Here is a 20,590-nt window from a genome sequence, read left to right on the forward strand (position 1 = left end):
GCCTGTCTGTACGTTTTCTAAGTACACTCAGCTCTTCTCAGAAGTTGAAATCTATAGCTCTCGGCAGGGAGACCTAAACAGGAAGTCATTTACAGACTTAGAAGTCATCCATACCTTTAATAAGAAAGAAAACCAAATTCAGTATTGGAAGTATGAATTGAGTTTTCCCTCACCTTCTTTAGTAATTCTTTGTGTCTCTTGTTTGTTAATTGCTTAATTTTAGGATTTTAGGGAACACCCCTACCTCTTTTCATGAGACCTACCTAGCAAGAGACTCAGAGAGAGATCCTTGGTCTGACTCGAGCTATGGGTTTTGTTTTGTTTTGTTTTGCTTTGTTTTGTTTTGTTTTGTTTTGCATTTTGTATTGTGTAAGGACATTTTCATACAAGTATACTTTATTATGTTTTGGAACTTTCTCCCATCCCAACAAAGTTTGCTATCCAAAATCTGCATCTCTTCGTCCTTTTCCTATGGGGCTAAAGGGAGGGTGCTGTTGGTCTGTCTAGTAAATCCAAAGTGAGAGATAACATAATCACACACATTCGTTTCTCAGGGACCTTGGCAGCTCTTATCTGCTAGCTTTTATGATCTCTCATGAACAGTCAGGAATAGCAATTTGCAGCCTGTTTGTAAAGCCATCTTAGTCTGAAACTAGCCTTTTCCTCTTTTATCACTCGGTGATATTCTGCAGCTAAGTCCCAGTCGCCACAACAAAATGTGCTCTGAGCTCCATTTTAGAATAATGTAAGTATTCTCTGTGCATGTGAAACACATCAGACATGGAACAGGGGGCAATTATCATTTCAATGAGCTATTTTTTAATAGAAGATGTTTTGTGTGCTTTGCTTAGATTTATTGATATGCTGCCCACTGTACATTGTAGCCTGAAGCTATTTAGTTCTTGCTCAGCAGCAGCTTCAAGCAGCTCTACCATTCACACAACTCTGATTCTTCTATGCCTTTGCTCAACTTGATTTTACCATCACCTAGAACATTAAACACCAGGCTCGAGCTGTGTGTGTTAAATCACAGTTGTTTCCTATTAAGTGTTCCAGGCTACCCATTTTTATTAACAGTTACTTTATTAAATCCTTAATAACACAGATAGAATAGTTAGTTAATTTGTGTGTTGAGCCATGGATGTTAATTTGTAAACATAATAACATACTGCAATAATTTGCATAATAGCATTTTAATCTTTTTAGTAAAAGCTGTAATTCCCTACAAAGTACACTGCAGTAGAAACTAAGCGACTATTGGTAATAATACAAAAGGCCTTAAAATTCTGATCCTATTATGGTGTTGGAACATACCCAAACTGCTTCCATAATCTCTGAAATGTTACTGTTCTCTGATTTAGGTGTCTGTGTCAAGAATAAAAATGAAGTGTAACTGTTAACTGTAGACTATTTCCTACATGTAATTTAGTATTCACCAAGTACCAGGCACATTGCAAATCGCTCTGAGGCTTCCCTTCAAAGTTCAGAGCTGCATGTTAAGAGCGGAACCCTGCAGAACTCACTCCCAACTCAGCTGAGCTGATGAAAGGAAATCAGATTTGGCATCAGGCTACCAAAGATTGGACCACTGAGCTTCTCACTCCTTTCTGCCCTACCAACTTGAGTGAGACCCTTTAAACTGCAGCCCGTGACCAGAGGTGGGAGAGCAGAAAAGTGGAGGGAAAGGTTAAGGAAGGTATTTTCTGAGGGCAAATTCGACAGGGACTCGGGTTCTAGAACCTATAACACCTGTCACAAGACTGGCGAGGGAGAGGGAGAGAAAAAGAGAAAGTTGTGTAAAAAAGTGTGGCCATAGCCAGGCGTGGTGGCACACGCCTCTAATCCCAGCACTCGGTAGGCGGATCTCTGTGAGTTCAAGGCCAGCCTGGTCTCCGCAGTGAATCCAGGACAGCTGGGGCTACAGGGAGACCCTGTCTCAAAAAGACCGAAAAAAAAAAAAAAAAAAAGTCTGGCCAAGACATTTTTACCAAGATCTGGTAATTCATTAATCACCTGACTTCAAACCTTGAATGAATAATTTGCAGTAGTAATAGACAAGGACAGCTATCTACAGCATTAGCTTTAGGATCTGAAACTGTGTGAATTCTCTAACATTTGGGGTAAGAAAAGACATAATAGCATCACCTATCATCATTTTGGGATAAATAGCTTCATGGATAAGAAGTTACTTATCTTTGAAAAATGTTACCCTTGCCAAGAGTAAATGTATGCATTTCACTGTGGCTTTCTCTCAGCTTCTCACTCAGTCTCATGCTGGCTACTTATAAGTCAGGATCTTTGACAGGAAAATGCAATAGCCTGCTTTGCTTTCAAACTGTTCTTCAGAGTGTACCATCTTAAAAGGAGCCCAAGAGGTAAAAGAAGAAGATAAAAATGATCCTTTCAAAATTGTTTCATATCATGGGCAATTCACTTTATAAAACCCACAGTAAAAGTTTTCATTGCTAAAAGAACAGACAAATAATTACAGGGGAAAATTAACCTTATTAAAAATGGGGAGTTTGGGACAAGGGACAGTGAGGGAACACTTTAGCTCTCAGTTTAACAGCATGATCTTTAATGTTCATCTTTGTATCTGCTTTGTATTCATTTCATTCAGAGGTGAGCCATCTGCTGGGCTGTCCTTCCATAACACTGCATTTAGCTGGATGTCCACAGACAAATAAACACAGCCTATGTATGAGGTTGCCACACAGCACCCAGGTGCTGTACACAAAGACTGTTTGCCCAATGCAGTGCCGGGAACCATGATTACTTTAACCTAGACTGGTATCTTTGAAGTAAACCGAAGAGGCAACTAGTCATTCTTTTCCTGATTCTACTTCCCTATATCCTGCCTGTGAATCTGGATTGCCACATTTTTTTTCCTTTGCCCTAAACATACCCAGGCAAAGGAATGTTTATTTTTAAACAACTCACTTGAGTTTCTCAGGAGTTAGAAAACACTTGGATAAGCCTATACAATGGCTCACCTACTTCTTGCAGGACCCCAAACATTTGACACAAAAATTTTTTCTATCTCCCAAAACCACAAAATAATACTTTGTAAAATCCAGGCTGAGGCTGAGGACATAGGTCAGTTGGTGCATAGAGTACATCTCTTGCATGCGTGAGACCCTGAGTTCAACCTCAAGCACTAGCAAAAGAAAATAAGTAAATAATAAAAAAATCATTGTGCCTAATTAAACATATAGATTCTCACTTTGCACATTGCAAAGGCTAGGAACTAGATCAGCTCCCATGATGAATAGCAGCCAGCTTCATCCCTGGTAACTACCACTTTCATTAACAAGAGTCACCACCACCAGGGAAGTGTGTGCTGGTGATCCCTGGCCATGCAAACTGCATCCTGTGACTTGCTATTTATTAGCAAGGGTTGATGCCAAGAGACATAACCCTGTTGGTCAGAACTCCTGAGCCATATTTTTCCAGTGGTCAGCATAAGGCAGGGGGAAAATAGGGTGATAAAGCAGATGTTCCCAAGATAAGCCAGATGTTATCAAGTCAAGAAGTCTGAAATAGTGTTTAAGTAAGGTACATAGATACACACACAGACACACAGGCACATACTCACACACACTCACTTACTCCTGGGGAATAGCCCAAAATAAGGTAATGATAGTAACTGAAAACGAAACACAGACCGGTCAGATTGTTGCTTCCTGATTTGTGAGTCTCCAAGATGAGCATCTAACTGATTTATACTCAGAATTTGGAATTTTGTGGTAGACTACAAATGCGAAGATAAGTACAACATAAATTTTTTAAATACTCCATAAGTCTCTGTGAGCTTCAACATTCTGATCTTACAACCAATTATCTCCCCACTTAAACGGCTATTATTTTCTTACTTGAAGTCTATGTTGTCTGAAAGTATCATTACCAAGTGTGGCAAAATCTGGTAGTGGGCTATAAATTTAATTTAAATGACAAGCATTTATTGATTGCAAATTGGAAATTCTAGAAATCTTTAAAAAGTGATTATTGTAAATGAATTCAGTCTCTCCACATAACAAAGGAGAATTTATTCTCTTGATAATTAAATGAAGATTGCTTTTACATGCCTTCCCCCAACTTGTTTTTGTCTGTTTTGCTAAAATTGCAAGAGGTTTGCCATTCATAGAAGAGTCTGTCTGAGCACAGTCAGAGGCAGAAACTCATCACGGTGGAAGGCCTCAAAATGCCCACCACGGAGGCAAGTGAGGCAAAGCATGCAAACCTGTGGATTAGGTTAAACACGCTTTGTCCTGAGGCAGCCGGAAGATGGAGAGCCCCTTGCAAAAGGGTTCACAAGTGGAGAAAGTACTTCGGTTTCCAAACATGAGTCAGCATGTGACCCGGGAAAGGTACCCATGAAGTTCTGACTCCATTTGGAATGTGCTAGACTTTGCACTCCTTTGCCACCTTCCTCTATGCATACCTCATATTTATCAGGGTGATGGAATTTTTCTTCAAGGCACTTCATAGTCCCCTTAGCCACCTTCCCTTCTGGCCTCACTCCACCCTCCTCCTGCCCCAGTATCACACACTGAGTTTGCCTCTACCCTTTAGATCTATCAGCGTTCTCTCCCTTCAGTTCCTCCGCCATTGCCTCAGTCTCCTGCTCAACATCTTCAGTGCAACTTTAATTTCTATCCTAAAAACTTGAAAACACTTAAAAATGGGTTCTCAAGCCCACAACAGTTATGTACCTATCCATCCTATACCCAAGCGTACTCCCTGAACCAACGTTGTCACCTCCAACCCATTCTCTGAAAACTTTTCTCTCATTCTCTCACCAGCCTTGGGGAATTTGTCTTTCTCTTTCCCTCCTTAGCTAGAAATACAACCCCTCCAACACGAACATAATCATGTATAACGTATCTATGTAAACATAGTCTTGCATCATGTGCTAATTATAGAGACAGCAAGAAATCTGAGATAATCTCACTGCACACACATAGGCATATGTGTGGCTATCCAGTCCTACTTTATTTCTGTTTTATCTTATAGTCTTGTATTGTTTGGTGGCTGTTTTATCTTATAGTCTTGTATTGTTTGGTGGTTGTTTTAATTTTTTTCATTCTGTCTCCCAAACTAGATTTAAATTTCCTTAGAAAACAGATCTCCTTTTGAACTTTGTAGGTATTTACGTTTTGCTGTTTTTATGCTAATATTTGGGAAAACTTCAATGAAGGAGATCAGCAGATCCCGTCATAATGTTCAATATACATAATATATGCTCATTCTTGCAAATTTTAGAATATAACAGAAAATCAAAAGAAAGTAAAACCATAAAGTCATCTATTCATATTCCCACCAGGGATCAAATGTTCATGAAGGCCTCTACACTCATACCTTGGCAGCGTGCGGCAGAACCCTTCCACACAGACAACACAGCTACGATGCACTCTTTTCCTATATGAGTTTGGAGCCTCAGACTTTGCTGCAAGTTGCAGTTGCTACCCATCGTGCAAGCTGGCTACACTACGAGTGCCCTCCCACTCCATTCACACAAGCTGTCTTCCAAGCATATTATGGGAAATGACCTCCAGACAACTACTTTCCCACTTGCCACTGTTCTAAGGAACCCCAGTAACCACATTCAGAGGTACCAGACAAATGAATGAAAGATGCCCATTCAGTTCTATCATGGAGGCACTAAAGCAGGTGTTAAAATAAATCAGAGACAAGGTGGCCCACAGTGACCCAGAAAGACTCGGGTACTATTTAAACGAGCCCGATGCCACCCATCTTTACTCACTGCTGTGCTGTAAAAGCACTTCTTTATTCTCCACACAATGCACAAAGGCAACCCAGGGAAGGAAGTTATGTTGCAATATTCTGAAACATAAATCTTGCTACCAGGCAGGTCAGGGACAGCATCCTGTTTTCCTTACACATGAATCAGGCACGGGAGGCTGCCCCTATAGGTTTTGCCCTGTTCTTCAAAGTGATTTCTGAATTTTCCAACTGGCTATTATACATGGTCACCTGCTCTTACACATCCAAACATAGGTGCTGCAAGCATAGGTCCAGTTACTCAACCAGTATGTACAATTTGCATGTTGGCACAGCTTGACTCTACTCAGGATATATTCATTCTCAGATTGTGACACTGAACTTCATTAATTTTTATGGATATATGTGTGTTTCATATATGTGTATATATGGTATATGTGTGTGCACATGTTGGTGAGGGTGAAGATGACCATACACATGCCTGTGGAGGCAGAGATTGATGCCATGTGTCTTCCTGATAGCCTGACATCTTATTTTTTGACACAAGTCCCTCACTGAACCTGAAGCTCACCAGTTGGCGATCTTGGCTGGCCACCAAGCTCCTGTCTCTGTTCCTACTCATGTACCGCGATATCTGCCTTCTTATATGGGTCCTGGGAATCTGATTCAGGTCCTTGTGCTTGTGCAGTAAGCTTTTTACACTGAACCGTCTCTCCAGCCCTTTGATTATGTTCTTTTTATTATTAATACTTACATTTGTGACATTAAGTAAAAATTAAAGGTTCAGGGACCATTGTGGAAGAGGGAGTGGAAAGATCTTAAGAGCCAGGGATGATGGATGACCACAAAGAAATGGAGTTGTCCAGGTTTCTGGGAACCTAGTCATATGAACTTACATCAGTGGTGACAGCATGCATAAGAACCATGCAAACTCAAACCAGCCAAAAACTCAGCATAGGAACTAGAGAGTTGACTCAGTGGTTAGGAGCACTGGCTGATCTTTCAGAGGACCAGGGTTCGATCCTCAGCACCCACATGGTGGCTAACAACTGTCCGTAACTCCAGTTCCAGGGGATTCAATGCCCTCTTCTGACCTCTGCAGGCATTACATGACACAGGTGCACTTATATACATGTAGGCAATACACCCATACACATAGAACCAAAATAATAAAATATTTTTTAAACAGCATAGAACTGGGGAAATGGGCAGAATGCCCCAACGTTAGCTGAGGAACTATTGACAGTTCATCACTGCTGAGTGAGGGAGACTTTGTCTTCATTAAGGGAGTGACACTAGATAGACTGACCAGTGGATGAACTCATACTGAGGGACATCTCGGGACACAAACTTGATTGGATAGGGTTTAACATATACAACAGAATGGATGAAATCCAGTGGGGGATGGGAGATAGGAAAGGGGGTCAAAACATGATTAAGATGTATTGTATGAAATGTACAAAACCTCAATGAAAATATATATTGAAAAAATAATCTTAGATTCAAATATATGGGAGAGGTAAAGGAGGAGGTTGCTCCCCACTCCCAACACGTTCCTTTTCTGCTGTACCACCATGTCACCCTAAATCTCACTCTCTGCTTTGATTACGGTTCAGAACCCCATGGCCAGATTCCAGCGGTGTCATCAATGTGAAACCTGAGTCAGGGAAAAAATGTTTAACTCTTCAGTAGCTTATTTTATCCTGGGAGGCAGAGGTATATAATAATGCTTATAATTGACAGATCAGAGCAGGCAGAGCCGTGACTGTTTGGCTTGCTCAAGGCCTTCTCAAATGTGATGAGACAGGACTTTGAGAATCAGGCAAAGGAAAGCATAGGAGGAAAGCACAGAGGAAAGTCCACAGGAGCGGGTGTCCCTGGGAAATGGCCCTTGTGAAAAGCTACTTTGGTAGAGCCCATGTCAAGCTGGGGCCAGGCAAAAGGGACACTGTCACTGCGTACGGAAAGCCCGGACTTGAGAATTCACTGATGCTCATTTTTCTTTCCCACTGTGGGACAGATGTGTGAGTTTAACACTAGAGGGCAAAGAGTGAGGGAGTCAGCACACTGTGCAAGTGTCATGCCGCTGCTGAGAGTGTTGCCACACATATGACCTGACCCTTTGCCTAGACAAAGAAGAATGGGTCCTGTGACATCAGAGAAAACTGCTATGGGGACATGTCTAAACAGTCCCTCCTGGTCTTTATCACTAACAGAATACCTGACATATGAGTCCTGAGGTCCAAGGCATCTCAATAATATTAAATGGCTTCTGTTCTTTGTATATCTAATATCATACTATGTTTGTCTCAGAAATCTGACCAACTCATCTTTATACTTCATAAAGGAAATTTTTCTGACTTTAAAAAAAATTCCTAAGCTTGGCACTATTGTCATCGGATAGCTCTTTGTTAAGATTAGCTGTTCTGTGCATGGTAGGATACTTAGCACCATCCCTAATCTCCATCACTAAATGGCAGTGGTATCACCTTGTCCCCCACTCCTAATAATCAAACACCTCCAGACACTGTCAAGTGTCCTCTGGGGGCTAAAATTGCTTTTGGTTGAGAATCATTGGTTTAAAATGACCTAATGAAAGATTAAATTAAATGAACCTTGTGTTTTAGAGCATTGAAAACATTCTATTAGAGTAGAAGTTATATAGAAAATAAAAAGGAGTGTCATTGAATAGATTAAGCATCTATATATAGATAATGGACAAGCTGCTGAGCCAAGTCTCCTGAAGCTATAAACGGAAGTACCCCATGCAGGTTCCACAACGAGAAATATGTGAACATAAGGTCATGGGGAAAGTTCTGAAACCAGCTTACCTGGAGGTAATGATTACCACATCACCTCCCCCCAGCTCTCAGTTATCCTGGAACCATCATCTGCAAAATGCAATGGCATTCACCCAGTATGGAATAGCCACAGCTGATCGCCAGATAAGAAGTCTATAGAGATGAACATGTTTTTTAAAGTGCTGTTTATTTAATGCTGCATGACTTAGAATGGACCTGTAACCTGACAAGTGTACTAAGTGAGGAATGTTCAATTTACCAGTTCTAACCGGCCAAGTCCTTACATGAACTTTCTAAGACCCAGCCGAGAAGCCTGGGAAAGTGTAACCAGCCACAGACCTTTGGTGTTTCCTCCTCCTAGCTCACACTCCCCAGCCCTGACTCCTCTACCTTAAGCATTCTCTTAAGACCCGTGTAATTCTCCAGGCATGTTACAGAAGTTTAGCCATCCACAGAGTTGACAGGCCCTCCAGCTCACCAACAACTCGGCACCTCTGCACAGGCCAACACAGAAAAGAAACGTTCTGTTCTATTTTTAAATATATTAAGCAAAGAAGCAGCTTGATACATTTTTGTAAAGGATAGCTGTTACCCAAAAGTCAGTCTCCCTATTTTTATCAATGGTATAGACTTTGAAGTGAGATAAAATTAGAAATTGAAGCCAGGTCTTTATTTCCCAACTATATGGTTTTGGTGCAATCACTTAACTTCTCTGAAACTCAGTTCTTGCATATGTAAAATGGGGATGATGACGACAGTGACAATGATGATGATGATGATGATGATATGGAAACAATAGGTTGTTTAGAGGGATGATTGTGATGCTATACAGAAAGTAGTGGTATTTCCAAAATGTTGGCCATAAATGTTACTACTTATGGGCTATCAAGAATATCATATTTATCAATATCTCATTGAACAATCATTTGTTCAGTACCATCTATGTGTGGATGGTAACAAAAGTCAATATTTTAATATTGACTCTTTTATATATTTTATTTATTATTTTTACTTTATGTGTATGCATGTATTGCCTGCATGTAGGTAAGTGCACCCATGTTGTGCAATGACCACGGAAGACAGAAGAGTCTGTCCGATCCCCTGAAACTGGAGTTATGGACAGTTGTTAGCTGCCATGTGGGTGCTGAGATTCAAACCCGGGTCTTCTGCAAGAACAACCAGTGTTCTTAACCACTGAGCCATCTCTCCAGCCCCAAAATTGACTCTCTTAAAGACTCAAGAATTCAATCAAATAACTTTGCAAATAGCCAATAACATTCTGGCTGGTGGCCAAAAGAAGGTTTGCATGCAGCCTGGCACACAGAGGTTCAGAAAATGTTAGATGATGATGGTGGTGCTGCTGGTTTTGATGTTGAAAACTGGTTGATTTGACAATTTTCACCCAATTCACTTGTCAGAATACTCACTGAGTGTTTATCACATAAGAAATGATTTATTTTTCAAGTAAATGAGTGCTGAGTTGTGAGAACGAACCTCTTTTCTCTAAGTAACACTTTAATAGGAGTAAATTAACATTCTTTATTATAGGGTAGGCTTATAATAGGCGTCTAGAGTCTGGGAGGTAATTCTCGCTACTGAAAGGTAAATGAATTTTGACTAATTTATAAGTACATACTAGATTTTTTGAATTTAGAATTTTCCATCATGTAACAAAATTAGGGGTATGAAGCAATAATGTAATAGCAATAATCCAAAACTCTTCACTTACGTAGTAAAACAAATGGAGATAGACATTAACCCCTTAGTTCAAAAGAAATGTCTGGCTCTATATTAATTTGTATTAAGCACCGGGTACTGCTGGGTCTCTTTCTGTGGGAATAGAAAGAGGCAACATCTATAGACTTTTGTTCTTTGTCACTGCTGTTTTCTTAACCCTTGTATTTCAACACAGTTTAATGCACCCTTTTGTTAGTCCTTAGCCCTTTAATTCTAAAAAAAAGAAAAAAAAACATGTTTTCCAAATACTGCTTCAAATATTGCTTTTCCTTGAAAACACAAATTCTCTAACTGCAATGACAAATTTGATGATGACAGCAAAGCAAGAATCCATCATGTATCGAGGTCTCTAGTACCACACTGGTGTGGCCCAAACCAAAATCAACAAGAAGGCACTCTCTCCAGACGATGTCCTTACCTCAAAGATGTTCGCAGGCTCATTGTTGTACTGGTTCGATAGGATTTCTGATTGGTCACTACACCACTTCAGTCCACCCAGAAAGCTGTCTGTATCCAAGTCATTCACATCAAGTTCAGAAAGATCAAGTTCAGGAAGATCGGGGCAAAGAGGCTGGTCTTCACCAACCAGAGCAGCACACTGCAAGAGGCAGAAAGGGGGCGAGGGGAAGGCTATTAACTCCAGGAATTGATTAAACAGCAATAGCATGTGATAGGAATTAGCCTGGTTCATTCAATGACACCACCAAAACTGCCTCTGGAGTTTTCATCCTCAGGGGAAACATGTTACATTCTTTACTCACTTGGCTCCCAAAGGGTATTTTGTCTAATTTAATCCAATTCTATACCCAAATCCAAGCTAAATGCCATGTTACCATGAAGGCTTTGTTCATACCTCTAGGACAGTTGCACTCAGCAAGTTTCAAATCATGTCCTATAGCTAACTCTGTACATGTGCCCTTAGCATATGACCTTTGAGAGTACGTAAGCTTGATTTCTAGACTGGAATCAGCATGACCATACTGTAGACCTTAAATATTGCTAAATCAGAAAAGAGGACTCAGGGATTAGAGTAGCAAAACTTTGTCTATGTCTACTCTCTTTAAGCATTTAATCTGTATCATTCATTTAGTAACTAATGATGCAAGTCCATTGACTCATCTATGATTCCCTTGAATTGTTATTTAAATCATTTACTCTCACTTGAGTTTTTATGAGTTTCTGGACTTCATCCTTAACAGGTCAAATGCAAGTTCCTTGAGAGAAAGAACAAAAATCATATTTTTTTTCTATGTGGCCCTTATAGCTTTCAGTATGAATGATTTGCAAGGTGTATGTGTGTGTGTGTGTGTGTGTGTGTGTGTGTGTGTGTACTTTGCATTACTTGGCACCCAAAAGAGAAAATCCAAGCTACTGCCCCACAAGTTACATTTTGTGTTTTATTTGAGCACATCAAAACTACATTCTCAGTGAAGTAAAAATGACTATATTTGTCTAGAGTCATAAAATGATTTCAATATAATAAAAGTTTCAAAATGTCCTTAACAGTGGCCAGGCTGCTCATCAGGAAGGTTACTTTAGATCATTATATTCTTTCACCTCTTTGGAGGCTGTAGATAATGTTTTTCATGCCTTGCACTGTTGCTTTGAGAGGAAATTGGGTCCCCTTACCAACGCGATAGTCTCCTACACTTTGCTTGGCTACCTATTTGCTGATTCTAGTCTGTGTACTCTAAAGAGTTCACAGACAATCTTACTGCCAAGTGTGAGGACAGCAGAGTCACCAGAACTTCATTCACTGATGGGCCAGCTGCCTAAACCAAGGGTCTCATACTCAGAAGCAAGACCTTTGTGCCTCTACCTTTCAAGATCAGCAGAGATGCTATTGAGTTGATCCCACCCAGGAAGCAGCTGGGCACAAAACTGAAAACTTTCTTTGACATTTAGATTTTGAATAAAATTAGTTTTATGCAGATTTTGTTTCTAGTGCACCCCTGTCATCCCTGGCAGGCTATATTACACAGGTCATATGCATCAGTGTGATCAGAAGCCACTCGCTGAGAAGTGGGTACTGGGTAACGGAGTCAGCAGTTGGTAAGAGGAAGATGGAAAGACCCTGTATGTAGATCGCTGCAGTTTGTCTAGAAGACCACCAGGCCCAAGGAAGACCTCCAACAGCAGGCACATAAAGAAAGGGTTGTTGCCCTTTGTCAAAACTCCTTCCTTCTCATTATATGGCACTTTCCTTTCTGTTATCTGAGTTAGCACAAAGTTACAAGTCAGAACACCTGATTCAAATTTGTAAGCAGTAGAGGCCTGGCTAAAGCAGGGATCTTGTCTGAGTACAATGTTAGAGTTTTGTTATGGGTGTAACAATTCCAGGGCTCCATTCTTACCTGTACTATTTACCCTCAGAGAGGCACAACCCCCCTTTATTAACTCTTCCTCATCAGTACACGGACAAGAGGAGAACTTTGTCAGTGAGTAGTACAACAAACCACGTAGAATTTCATTGTGTGGGGGAATCCTTTAAAAACTAAGGGACCCACAACAGACAGTATCAAAAAGAAAACCAAGTTAGGAAACAGGCCTTCTACCCAGGGCTAATGCTCCTGTTCTAGAATTCAGAAGTCATATTTTGGAATAGCGAATTGTCACAGAATGGATGGGGCACAGCTTCTTGTTATCTCTTGTTAATGGCCCTTTCCAGGCAGGACTTGTTCAAAATCCTTTAACCTTCAAGAAATATGTGTGTGTGTGTGTGTGTGTGTGTGTGTGTGTGTGTTTATATATATTTATATGTAACTTTGATAGCTATTGAACAGATGTGATCAATTTGCGCTCTCTCTCTCTCTCTCTCTCTCTCTCTCTCTCTCTCCCCTCCCTCCCTCTCCCTCTCTCTTTTTCATTTTTACTTTTCCATTATGGTTCAAATGAGTGTCTGTGGTTTGCCAATGTTGACATCCTGATCAAATCAATGCACCTGAATGTGGCCTTATTCTGCTAATCTAAAACACATTAGTAGTAGCAAGTGCTCCTGTTTTAATTTATATTTGGCCTTGGACAATGCCAGACTTCATAGGCTGAGCCCTGTGATTGCCCTCCTCTGACACGCTGGTATGGACGGCTCCCCCATACGTCTGTAACAGGTGTGCCCTGCTGCAATTACACAGACACATTCTATTGCCTCTCTGCAACTATGACAGCAATTTCACAACTGTAGCCTTAATTTTATAATAAGATTTAAGAGGATAAAGCAGTCACTAAACACAAAAGGCTAATTATTGTACGTTATTTCACCCCAACAGACTTTTCTCTTAGTTAAGGAGCAGAACAATAAATTAGCTTAACTGCACTGATGATAATGAATCATTATAATTAAGTATAATTCTCCATTAACCTTTCAGAGGTTTTGGTGCCATTGATGGTAAATTTTAAAGAGAGAGAGAACAAGTGGACTTGGCAGTATTAATTATATTAATGAAAAAAGAATCTTAACTTCTGAAAAAAAAATTAGTGGAGAGAGGGGTGGTGGAGAATGACAGTCTTGGTGAAGTCTGTCATGTGAACTGTCTCTATCAATCTTAGTAACCTTATTTTACATCACCTTCATTAAACTGTGAAACACGGGGGACTCTGAGTAGCTCTAGTGATTCTGGGCCTTTATTAAGCAATGTGCTGTCCTGTCATTATGTGTGAAAGGGTATAATAGGTTTCAAGATGACAGCAAACATTAAGGATTCAAAAAATGAAAACTGCCAACGCTACCTGCTGCTTGTAATATTTCAGACAGGCGGAGGTGATTCCCAGGGCCCTGCCACAAAGGCAGGGCTTCTAACAGCTGGCTGTCTACCCTGCAGCAGTGACTGGCCAGTCTCAGCTGACTCAAGACTCCATCTAGGGCCGGACAAGGAGCCCCAGACCCCACCTTCCTTAAGAAAAGAAAATTAAGGCCACTGTTCTACCCTGGCTGCAAAAGACTTCAGGAACTCTGACTATGAAAGCAAATCTTCCTCATTTCTCTAGGCTCCCCTCCTTATTCAAAGAGCAGAGTTAGGAATAATGCGAGACGGAAAATGAAAGCAGAGAGACCCAGGTGCCAGCCAGGCAGCCAACCACAGGACTCTCGAGCCACTCAAGACTTTGAAGTCACTTAGAACTCCAACTCCCAATAACTTCAGGACACATGAATTATCCGTATCTGTTTTGCCTTACCAAGAAATCACAAGATAAGAACAATTACAACCCATAAATCTGATCTTCCAAAGCCAACAATTGCAAACCCAGCAAAGAGTTAAGAATCCAGGGCATGCCTGGCTAGATAGGAAAAATGCATTAGCAGGCGGCCTCGCCAAATCATTTTCACTTTAGATGTGTATCGCTGCGCCACACGGACATCTTATTTAATCAAATCACGTGTGGCACTTGATCCTCCCCCTTACCCTACGTGCCCCCAGCTACCCGGAGGAAGCACTCGAGGTCCTTTGCCAGATTCATTGTTAGTTAGCAGCTCCGATCCTCCATGCAATTCAATTCAGGTCCATCTCACCAGAGTCCAGAGAAAGTTTCACTTGTTTTCCAAGTTGCCCAAACTTTCCGAGAACATTCCATTGTGCTGAATGCAAACACACCGAGGTCCTGTCCCCAGCTAGACTCCATAGATTACGAGGAAACTGCTCGTGTTTTTTTTTTCCCCCTGTATGAATTGTAGCCAGCAGAGCCTGTGGAATTGATGTATTGCCGTCTATTTTTACACAAGCAGCGAGCAGCTCCACACACGGTCTGCATAAACTCTGTTCTCTCCGGCTTCAGGCAGCTCTCCGTGGCACAGGGAGATTTAACCATTGGCTTTCCTGCCACCGACGCAAACAGCAAACCTTGCACTCTTAAGACAGAGATTTTTTTTTTTTTTTTTTTTTTTTTTACCCAACTTGAGCTTCCTCCCCTCGCAGTGAAGAAGCAATGCTTTCACTCTTAAAAAAGAGTTTTTTTTTTTTTTTTTTTTTTTTTAGCTTGGTAGCCAACCCTATCAACCACACACAGGAGTTTTAAAGGAAGCAGCACTACAGCACCGTTGTTTTGTGTTCTGTGGGAAAAGCAATCTAACATAGCCCAGACAGGATTATTTAGGATCTTGTAAATTCTCTGTTTAATGAACAGAGAGAGGAAGGGGGGAAATCCCGGCTAGAGTCAAAACGGACTCTCTTTGAACACATCCACTTTAATGTTTATCTTCATTTTTTTATAAATAGAAATGGCATTTTTCCAAGCAGGCCACTGAACACTGGAAAGTCTTCAGCTCCTGATTCATATCAATATCTTAGAGCATAAATATTGCATACGAGTAGAGGCAGAGCCAAAGGCACATGGAGAGAGTTTCTAACTGCTGCGGATACTGATGACAGCAGCTAAGCTTTGATTTGCTCAAGGCATCTCCGAGCCACCTTAAAATAGCAAACTTATTGGAGTTAAGATAAGGTTGAGACTCCCTTTCCAAAAGCTCTGCCCCGCTACTTCCTGCCTCCCCTCCTTCACCCAAGCCCATCCCCCTTCCAGGAATCATTGCATCTGAGGGAAGCTCCGATCCTGCAGTGCCCAGCCCAGTCCCAGCTCACCTCGATGTCACTCCATACAGAGTCCTGGCTGCACATGTCCCAAGCCATCCAGCTCCTGAATGACGCCAGTCAAAGCTTTTTCAACTCCAATCCACACTGACACAGAGCACACACTCATGCAGGCAACCAGCCCCTTACTGAGAGTGAACTGAAGGCACCTGTCTTACTACAGTCCCCAGTCACATGACAAAGCTATTAAAAAGTAGGCTGGGCTGTCACTCACCCAGCCTCCCTTCTCCTGTGCTGCTTGCTGCTCAAACTCGTGACGTCACTCCAAGGCAGCCCTCTGCCTCAGTGAAGTAAAGCTTGGGGGGTTGGGGGTGAGAGAGGAAACGCTTGGACTTTTGAAGGCTTCAAGCATCATGCTGTGACTAAAGCCAGTTTGGAATGCCCCCAACTCGAAAGGGAGCCCTGGTCGTGTAATAACCAAAATCCCCTTCAATCTTTTTTTAATTTATTTTTCTTCCAAAACAAGCAAATGGCAAAGCCCCCCAGTTACACGACAGAGTCACTACACTCTTGGCTGAAACGGAGGACTCGCAGATTTTGAAGGAGACCTAGACTCAGTTTGGAACTAAAGCAGGAGCACCTCACGGGATACATTTTCATGAGATATTTCTCATTGGGGGTGTGTTTGAAAGCAGCGAATCAGATATTTTTTGCTTGTTTAGTCAACACAACAGCCTGCATTTGTTAAGGTGTAAACAAATTCCTCCACCATGAAATCGCTGTCCCCCTGGCAGAAAGGAATACCAGCTCCAGAACTGTTACTGCAGTTTGCTTTGCTCCGTATAAGGAGAGCAAACCACAAAACTCTTCCCTTTCAGGCTGCTCTGCTCTGGATGATTTCCCCCCTCTCACCGGCTCCCAGAAAACATGTTAGTAAACACAGTCAATGCTGCCATGCCTAGAACAGCTTAGATTCTCAACTATCTTTTTTCTTACAAGTAGCATTTTCTCCCTAGCTGCCTCAGGGGGCCTTTCTGAATAAACACTGGATTCCAACCCTAGTGCCCTGCCTGGTTTGTGCAGTTTAGGTTTGAATTCAAGAATGTCCCTGGAATGAAGGAAAAACACTGATACAGGATTAGTAAAGGTATTCGTTTCTTGAGCTTCGCTTGCGATTATTTTTCAGTCTGTACCTTGAGACACTGAGGGCTAATGCAGGTGTAACTGTTTTACAATGATGACACTACATACTGAATACATAACAAACACAGCACCAGACAGGGGGGAAGAGCACTTCACATAGTAGTACAGCGGTCTTGGTCGGATTTAACCCTTCCAGGCTGGGTGAGGAATCACAGGGTATCTCTGAGAATAGATACACTTTTACCAAACCTCAAACCCCATCGGCTTTTAAAACCAGCTCATTTCCTTTGCTTGACAATAATTTAGCTTAAAAATAAAAACTCCCCAGGCATCTAAAAATAATTTATAGTGCACTATTAATTTAAGTTCCTATTCCACTGAGATTAATTTAATGTGTTCTTTATTGACTGTCTCCTTAGAAGAAAAACAGTGGTGATTTCTATCATGTATTTCAAATATTCAGTTGCTCAGGTAAAGTGAAAGGAACACAAAGCAGATCAAAAACCCACCAGACCACTGCTTCTTTCAGACCACTTGTAAGAGAACTATGTACTCTGATACATGCCACAAGTTGCTAGTAAAGTTCTGAATAATGTGATGAAATTGACTGCTTGTCATTAGTGGATGTAAAACAATGGCCAACAGCTTTGACATTTTAAATTAGATGAATACATTTCACTGACACAATTGCCTTCTTCCAGATAACAGAGAATTACTGTAGATTTAATTTTCTAATTCAAAAAAGAACAAGAAAATACCCCAGGAACACTCTCACACCTGTGATCAGTAGCACTGCTCTGCCCTCTCCACAAAGAAACACTCAGTTTCTTCGCAATTAGATTTTGATTTAATATAAAACTTCAGCAAACTATAAAAATTCAGGACAAAGGTCATTGTCTCTACCCTCAACACAGTCAGCTGTGAAATTATATTGGTCACATGGCCACGAGGAGTCAACGTTTATTAATTATTATCAAGCAATCTTGGCATCGTGAGAGTCACTAATACTTGTCTTCATCTCTCTCTGGGCATCCATCTTACTCTTTAAAAGTCCCATTCATATCTTTTAGGAATGTTCTTTGCCCTAAACCACTCTGTGCGGCTATTTTTGATATTTTAACCTGCTCACATTGAGTTATGGCTGTTTTCCTGTTCATTTGTTTGTCACTTAATTCTACTTCAAAAAAAAAAAATTAAACAAACAGAGCCAATGGAACTCAAGGTACTTTTAAATATGTGCTTTTTTTGTCTTTCAGCATCAAAATGAGGCTGTGTTAAGACTGATAAACTAAAGCATACTGTTGTCCCCCTTATGTTTCTACTAATACATAAATCAAAATTGGAACAGATACAGATACATAGAACCAATCAGAGTACCTTCAACTAGTTTTTTAAGTCTCAAAATTAAAGCTCTAATGAGGATATTTTAGAGGCCTTATAATTTGGTTAATTAGCTCTTCAGATTAAAAAACCTCTTCTGTCCAGTTTTTTTTTTCTTTCCTCAAGAGAATTTAAATTGTTGGTTGCTCACCAATCTTGTTTTTCTGACTCCCCAGGAAGTTTCTATATTCACTTCTCTCTGCATCGACTACTTCTCTTGTTCCATGGCCTTCCTTTCAGCCCTTCTACAACTTTACCTCCAAGAGTTCTAAATGTTTGTTTTCAATCAAGAAGCACCTGTTGAAAACTTACAGTGTATACAGCCACACATTGCAAAGGTTTCCCCAAACCAGCAGAGACATAAGGGAGTTTATAGTTTTCCAGGAGGACAAGTGTTAAGAAAGGAGAACCATTTTCTATTAAAAAAATCAGGCCAGGCATGGTGGCATACACTTTCAATCCCAGCACTTGGGAGGCAGAGGCAGGCAGATCTCTGTGAGGTCAAGGCCAGCCTGGAACATAGTAAGTTCCAGGGAAACTGGGCTTACAATAAGACCTTGTCTCAAAATAACAAAACAACAAAACGAAATCAATATCATCTTATTCAAAACACAGATTCCTCCTCTTTTCTTTAAAACATGCCCTGGCTAGGCACAAGGGCCTTTCATTGACCTACATATCAAATCCAAATCAACAATAGGAAGAGGTATTTATCAACACTTGGTGGGGTGCCACAGTGTTGTGTATCTGTCTACACAGGGCCCAGATGCCACCCCCACACCCCTACTGTCTCTATAGTAGTTCTGGTAACATTTGTTTTCCAAGATCTCAACATTCCTGGAGGCAGAAAAACTTAGCCATTAAGTTAAGTTGATAATGAGAACAGGAGGAAAGAAAAAGGGAAATAGAGAGACAGATATGGGGACAGAGAGAACCTAATATTATATCAAGAATATTTGATGACATGCCCCCAAATCCAGGTTATTTGAGTCCTTTATGTTTCAATATTTCAGATAACTGGCCATTTCTAAAAATAAAAACAATCAAACCCAAATATCTAAACTCAAATGCCAAACACAGTAGCAAAACCATGGATTTTGATGTCAATGTTGTATGCTGAGCACAGAAGGAAAGTCAGAATTGAAGACAGCTAGCCTAAATGCCTTTGTCAACGTAGTCTTAAAAGCTTATGATAAACTATATAAGAGTAAACAGAAGGCCACATTCTTCCAGAAGGAAAGGTAGAAACCATAGGCAGCCAGCCATGCTTATATGAGTTAGACGTTAAGATCAGCACTTCATACGCCACGGTAATCAATTGTATGCCTTGGAATGGCCAAAAAAACCTATGTGCCCATTTTACACTAAGAAAAACACAACAGCCTGAAAGAGATGGCTGATTCTGGAAAGCTCTTCTCAGAAGAACTAAAGTATTTTACCGAAAATCAAAGGCTCTGCCAAGACCCTTCGGGCAACGACACAGCAAAGACTGGATAACGAAAACCAACATTCCAGAATTCCACCTGCCTGGAACATTCTTCCAGAAAGGAAGGATGCCTATCCAGACTTGCTAATATTTGTAGAGTTAATCATTTCTTAGAGGCATTCAGTAGTTTGCTTTTAATTCCTAGAAGACTGTTGGTCTGACACCCTCATCACTTTCTGAGCACACATTTTGGGACTCTAGTTTGAAGCTCAGACTGTCCAAGTCCCCAAAATTGCAAGACAGTGAGGAAGAGAGATCAGTATTCTATAAATACTATCAAATTAAATCCGATTTTACAGGAACTGTGAAGGTGGTAACAATGTGAACAAAGTTATTTTAGGACAAGTGTGGTGGCACATGCCTTTAATCCCAGCACTTGGAGGCAGAGGCAGGCAGATCTCTGTGAGATCAAGGCTAGCCTGGTAGACATAACAAGTTCCAGGCCAGCTGGAGCTACAGGGAGACACTGTCTCAACAAAACAAACAAAACAAAACAAAGAGCCTTTAGAAAAACAAGTGGAGGAGTGTAGATGCACAGCTTTAAATGCCTCCTGGCATCTGTGATTTTCTTTTTCCAATAAAAAAGGTTGGACCAACAACTGGAGCCACACAGCTCTCATTCCCAACAAAACCTTCTGCAGGCCAGCCACATGGAATGGCACCAGCCTAGATTTTAACTTAGACCTCAAAATGTGCTTCTGGCGTTTTTCATAAAACAACCAAAATTAACATGAAAATTATTCTGAGCTGTAGTCAGTTGGACTAATCTAAGGATAAAG

General features: G+C 40.9%; 1 protein-coding gene across 3 annotated transcripts in view; it reads right to left on the reverse strand.

Moving 5' to 3' along the window:
* Ppargc1a (PPARG coactivator 1 alpha) overlaps positions 1 to 20,590 on the reverse strand; it is a 708,292-nt gene that overhangs the window by 89,012 nt on the left and 598,690 nt on the right. The window contains exons 1-2 of one of the 3 annotated variants that reach the window (XM_008837325.2): positions 15,854 to 16,041; positions 10,699 to 10,878 (exon numbers count right to left, since the gene is read on the reverse strand). In XM_008837325.2, the coding sequence (XP_008835547.1) occupies positions 10,699 to 10,878; positions 15,854 to 15,901 (228 nt within the window). In that variant the 5' untranslated portion in view covers positions 15,902 to 16,041. Of the gene's footprint in view, positions 1 to 10,698; positions 10,879 to 14,699; positions 14,721 to 15,853; positions 16,042 to 20,590 lie in introns of those variants that run through there. The other 2 variants (XM_029565537.1, XM_008837326.3) reach the window with 2 other exon arrangements.

This window comes from Nannospalax galili, unplaced genomic scaffold, assembly GCF_000622305.1.
Source record: "Nannospalax galili isolate Female #2095 unplaced genomic scaffold, S.galili_v1.0 scaffold777, whole genome shotgun sequence".
NCBI lineage: Eukaryota > Metazoa > Chordata > Mammalia > Rodentia > Spalacidae > Nannospalax > Nannospalax galili.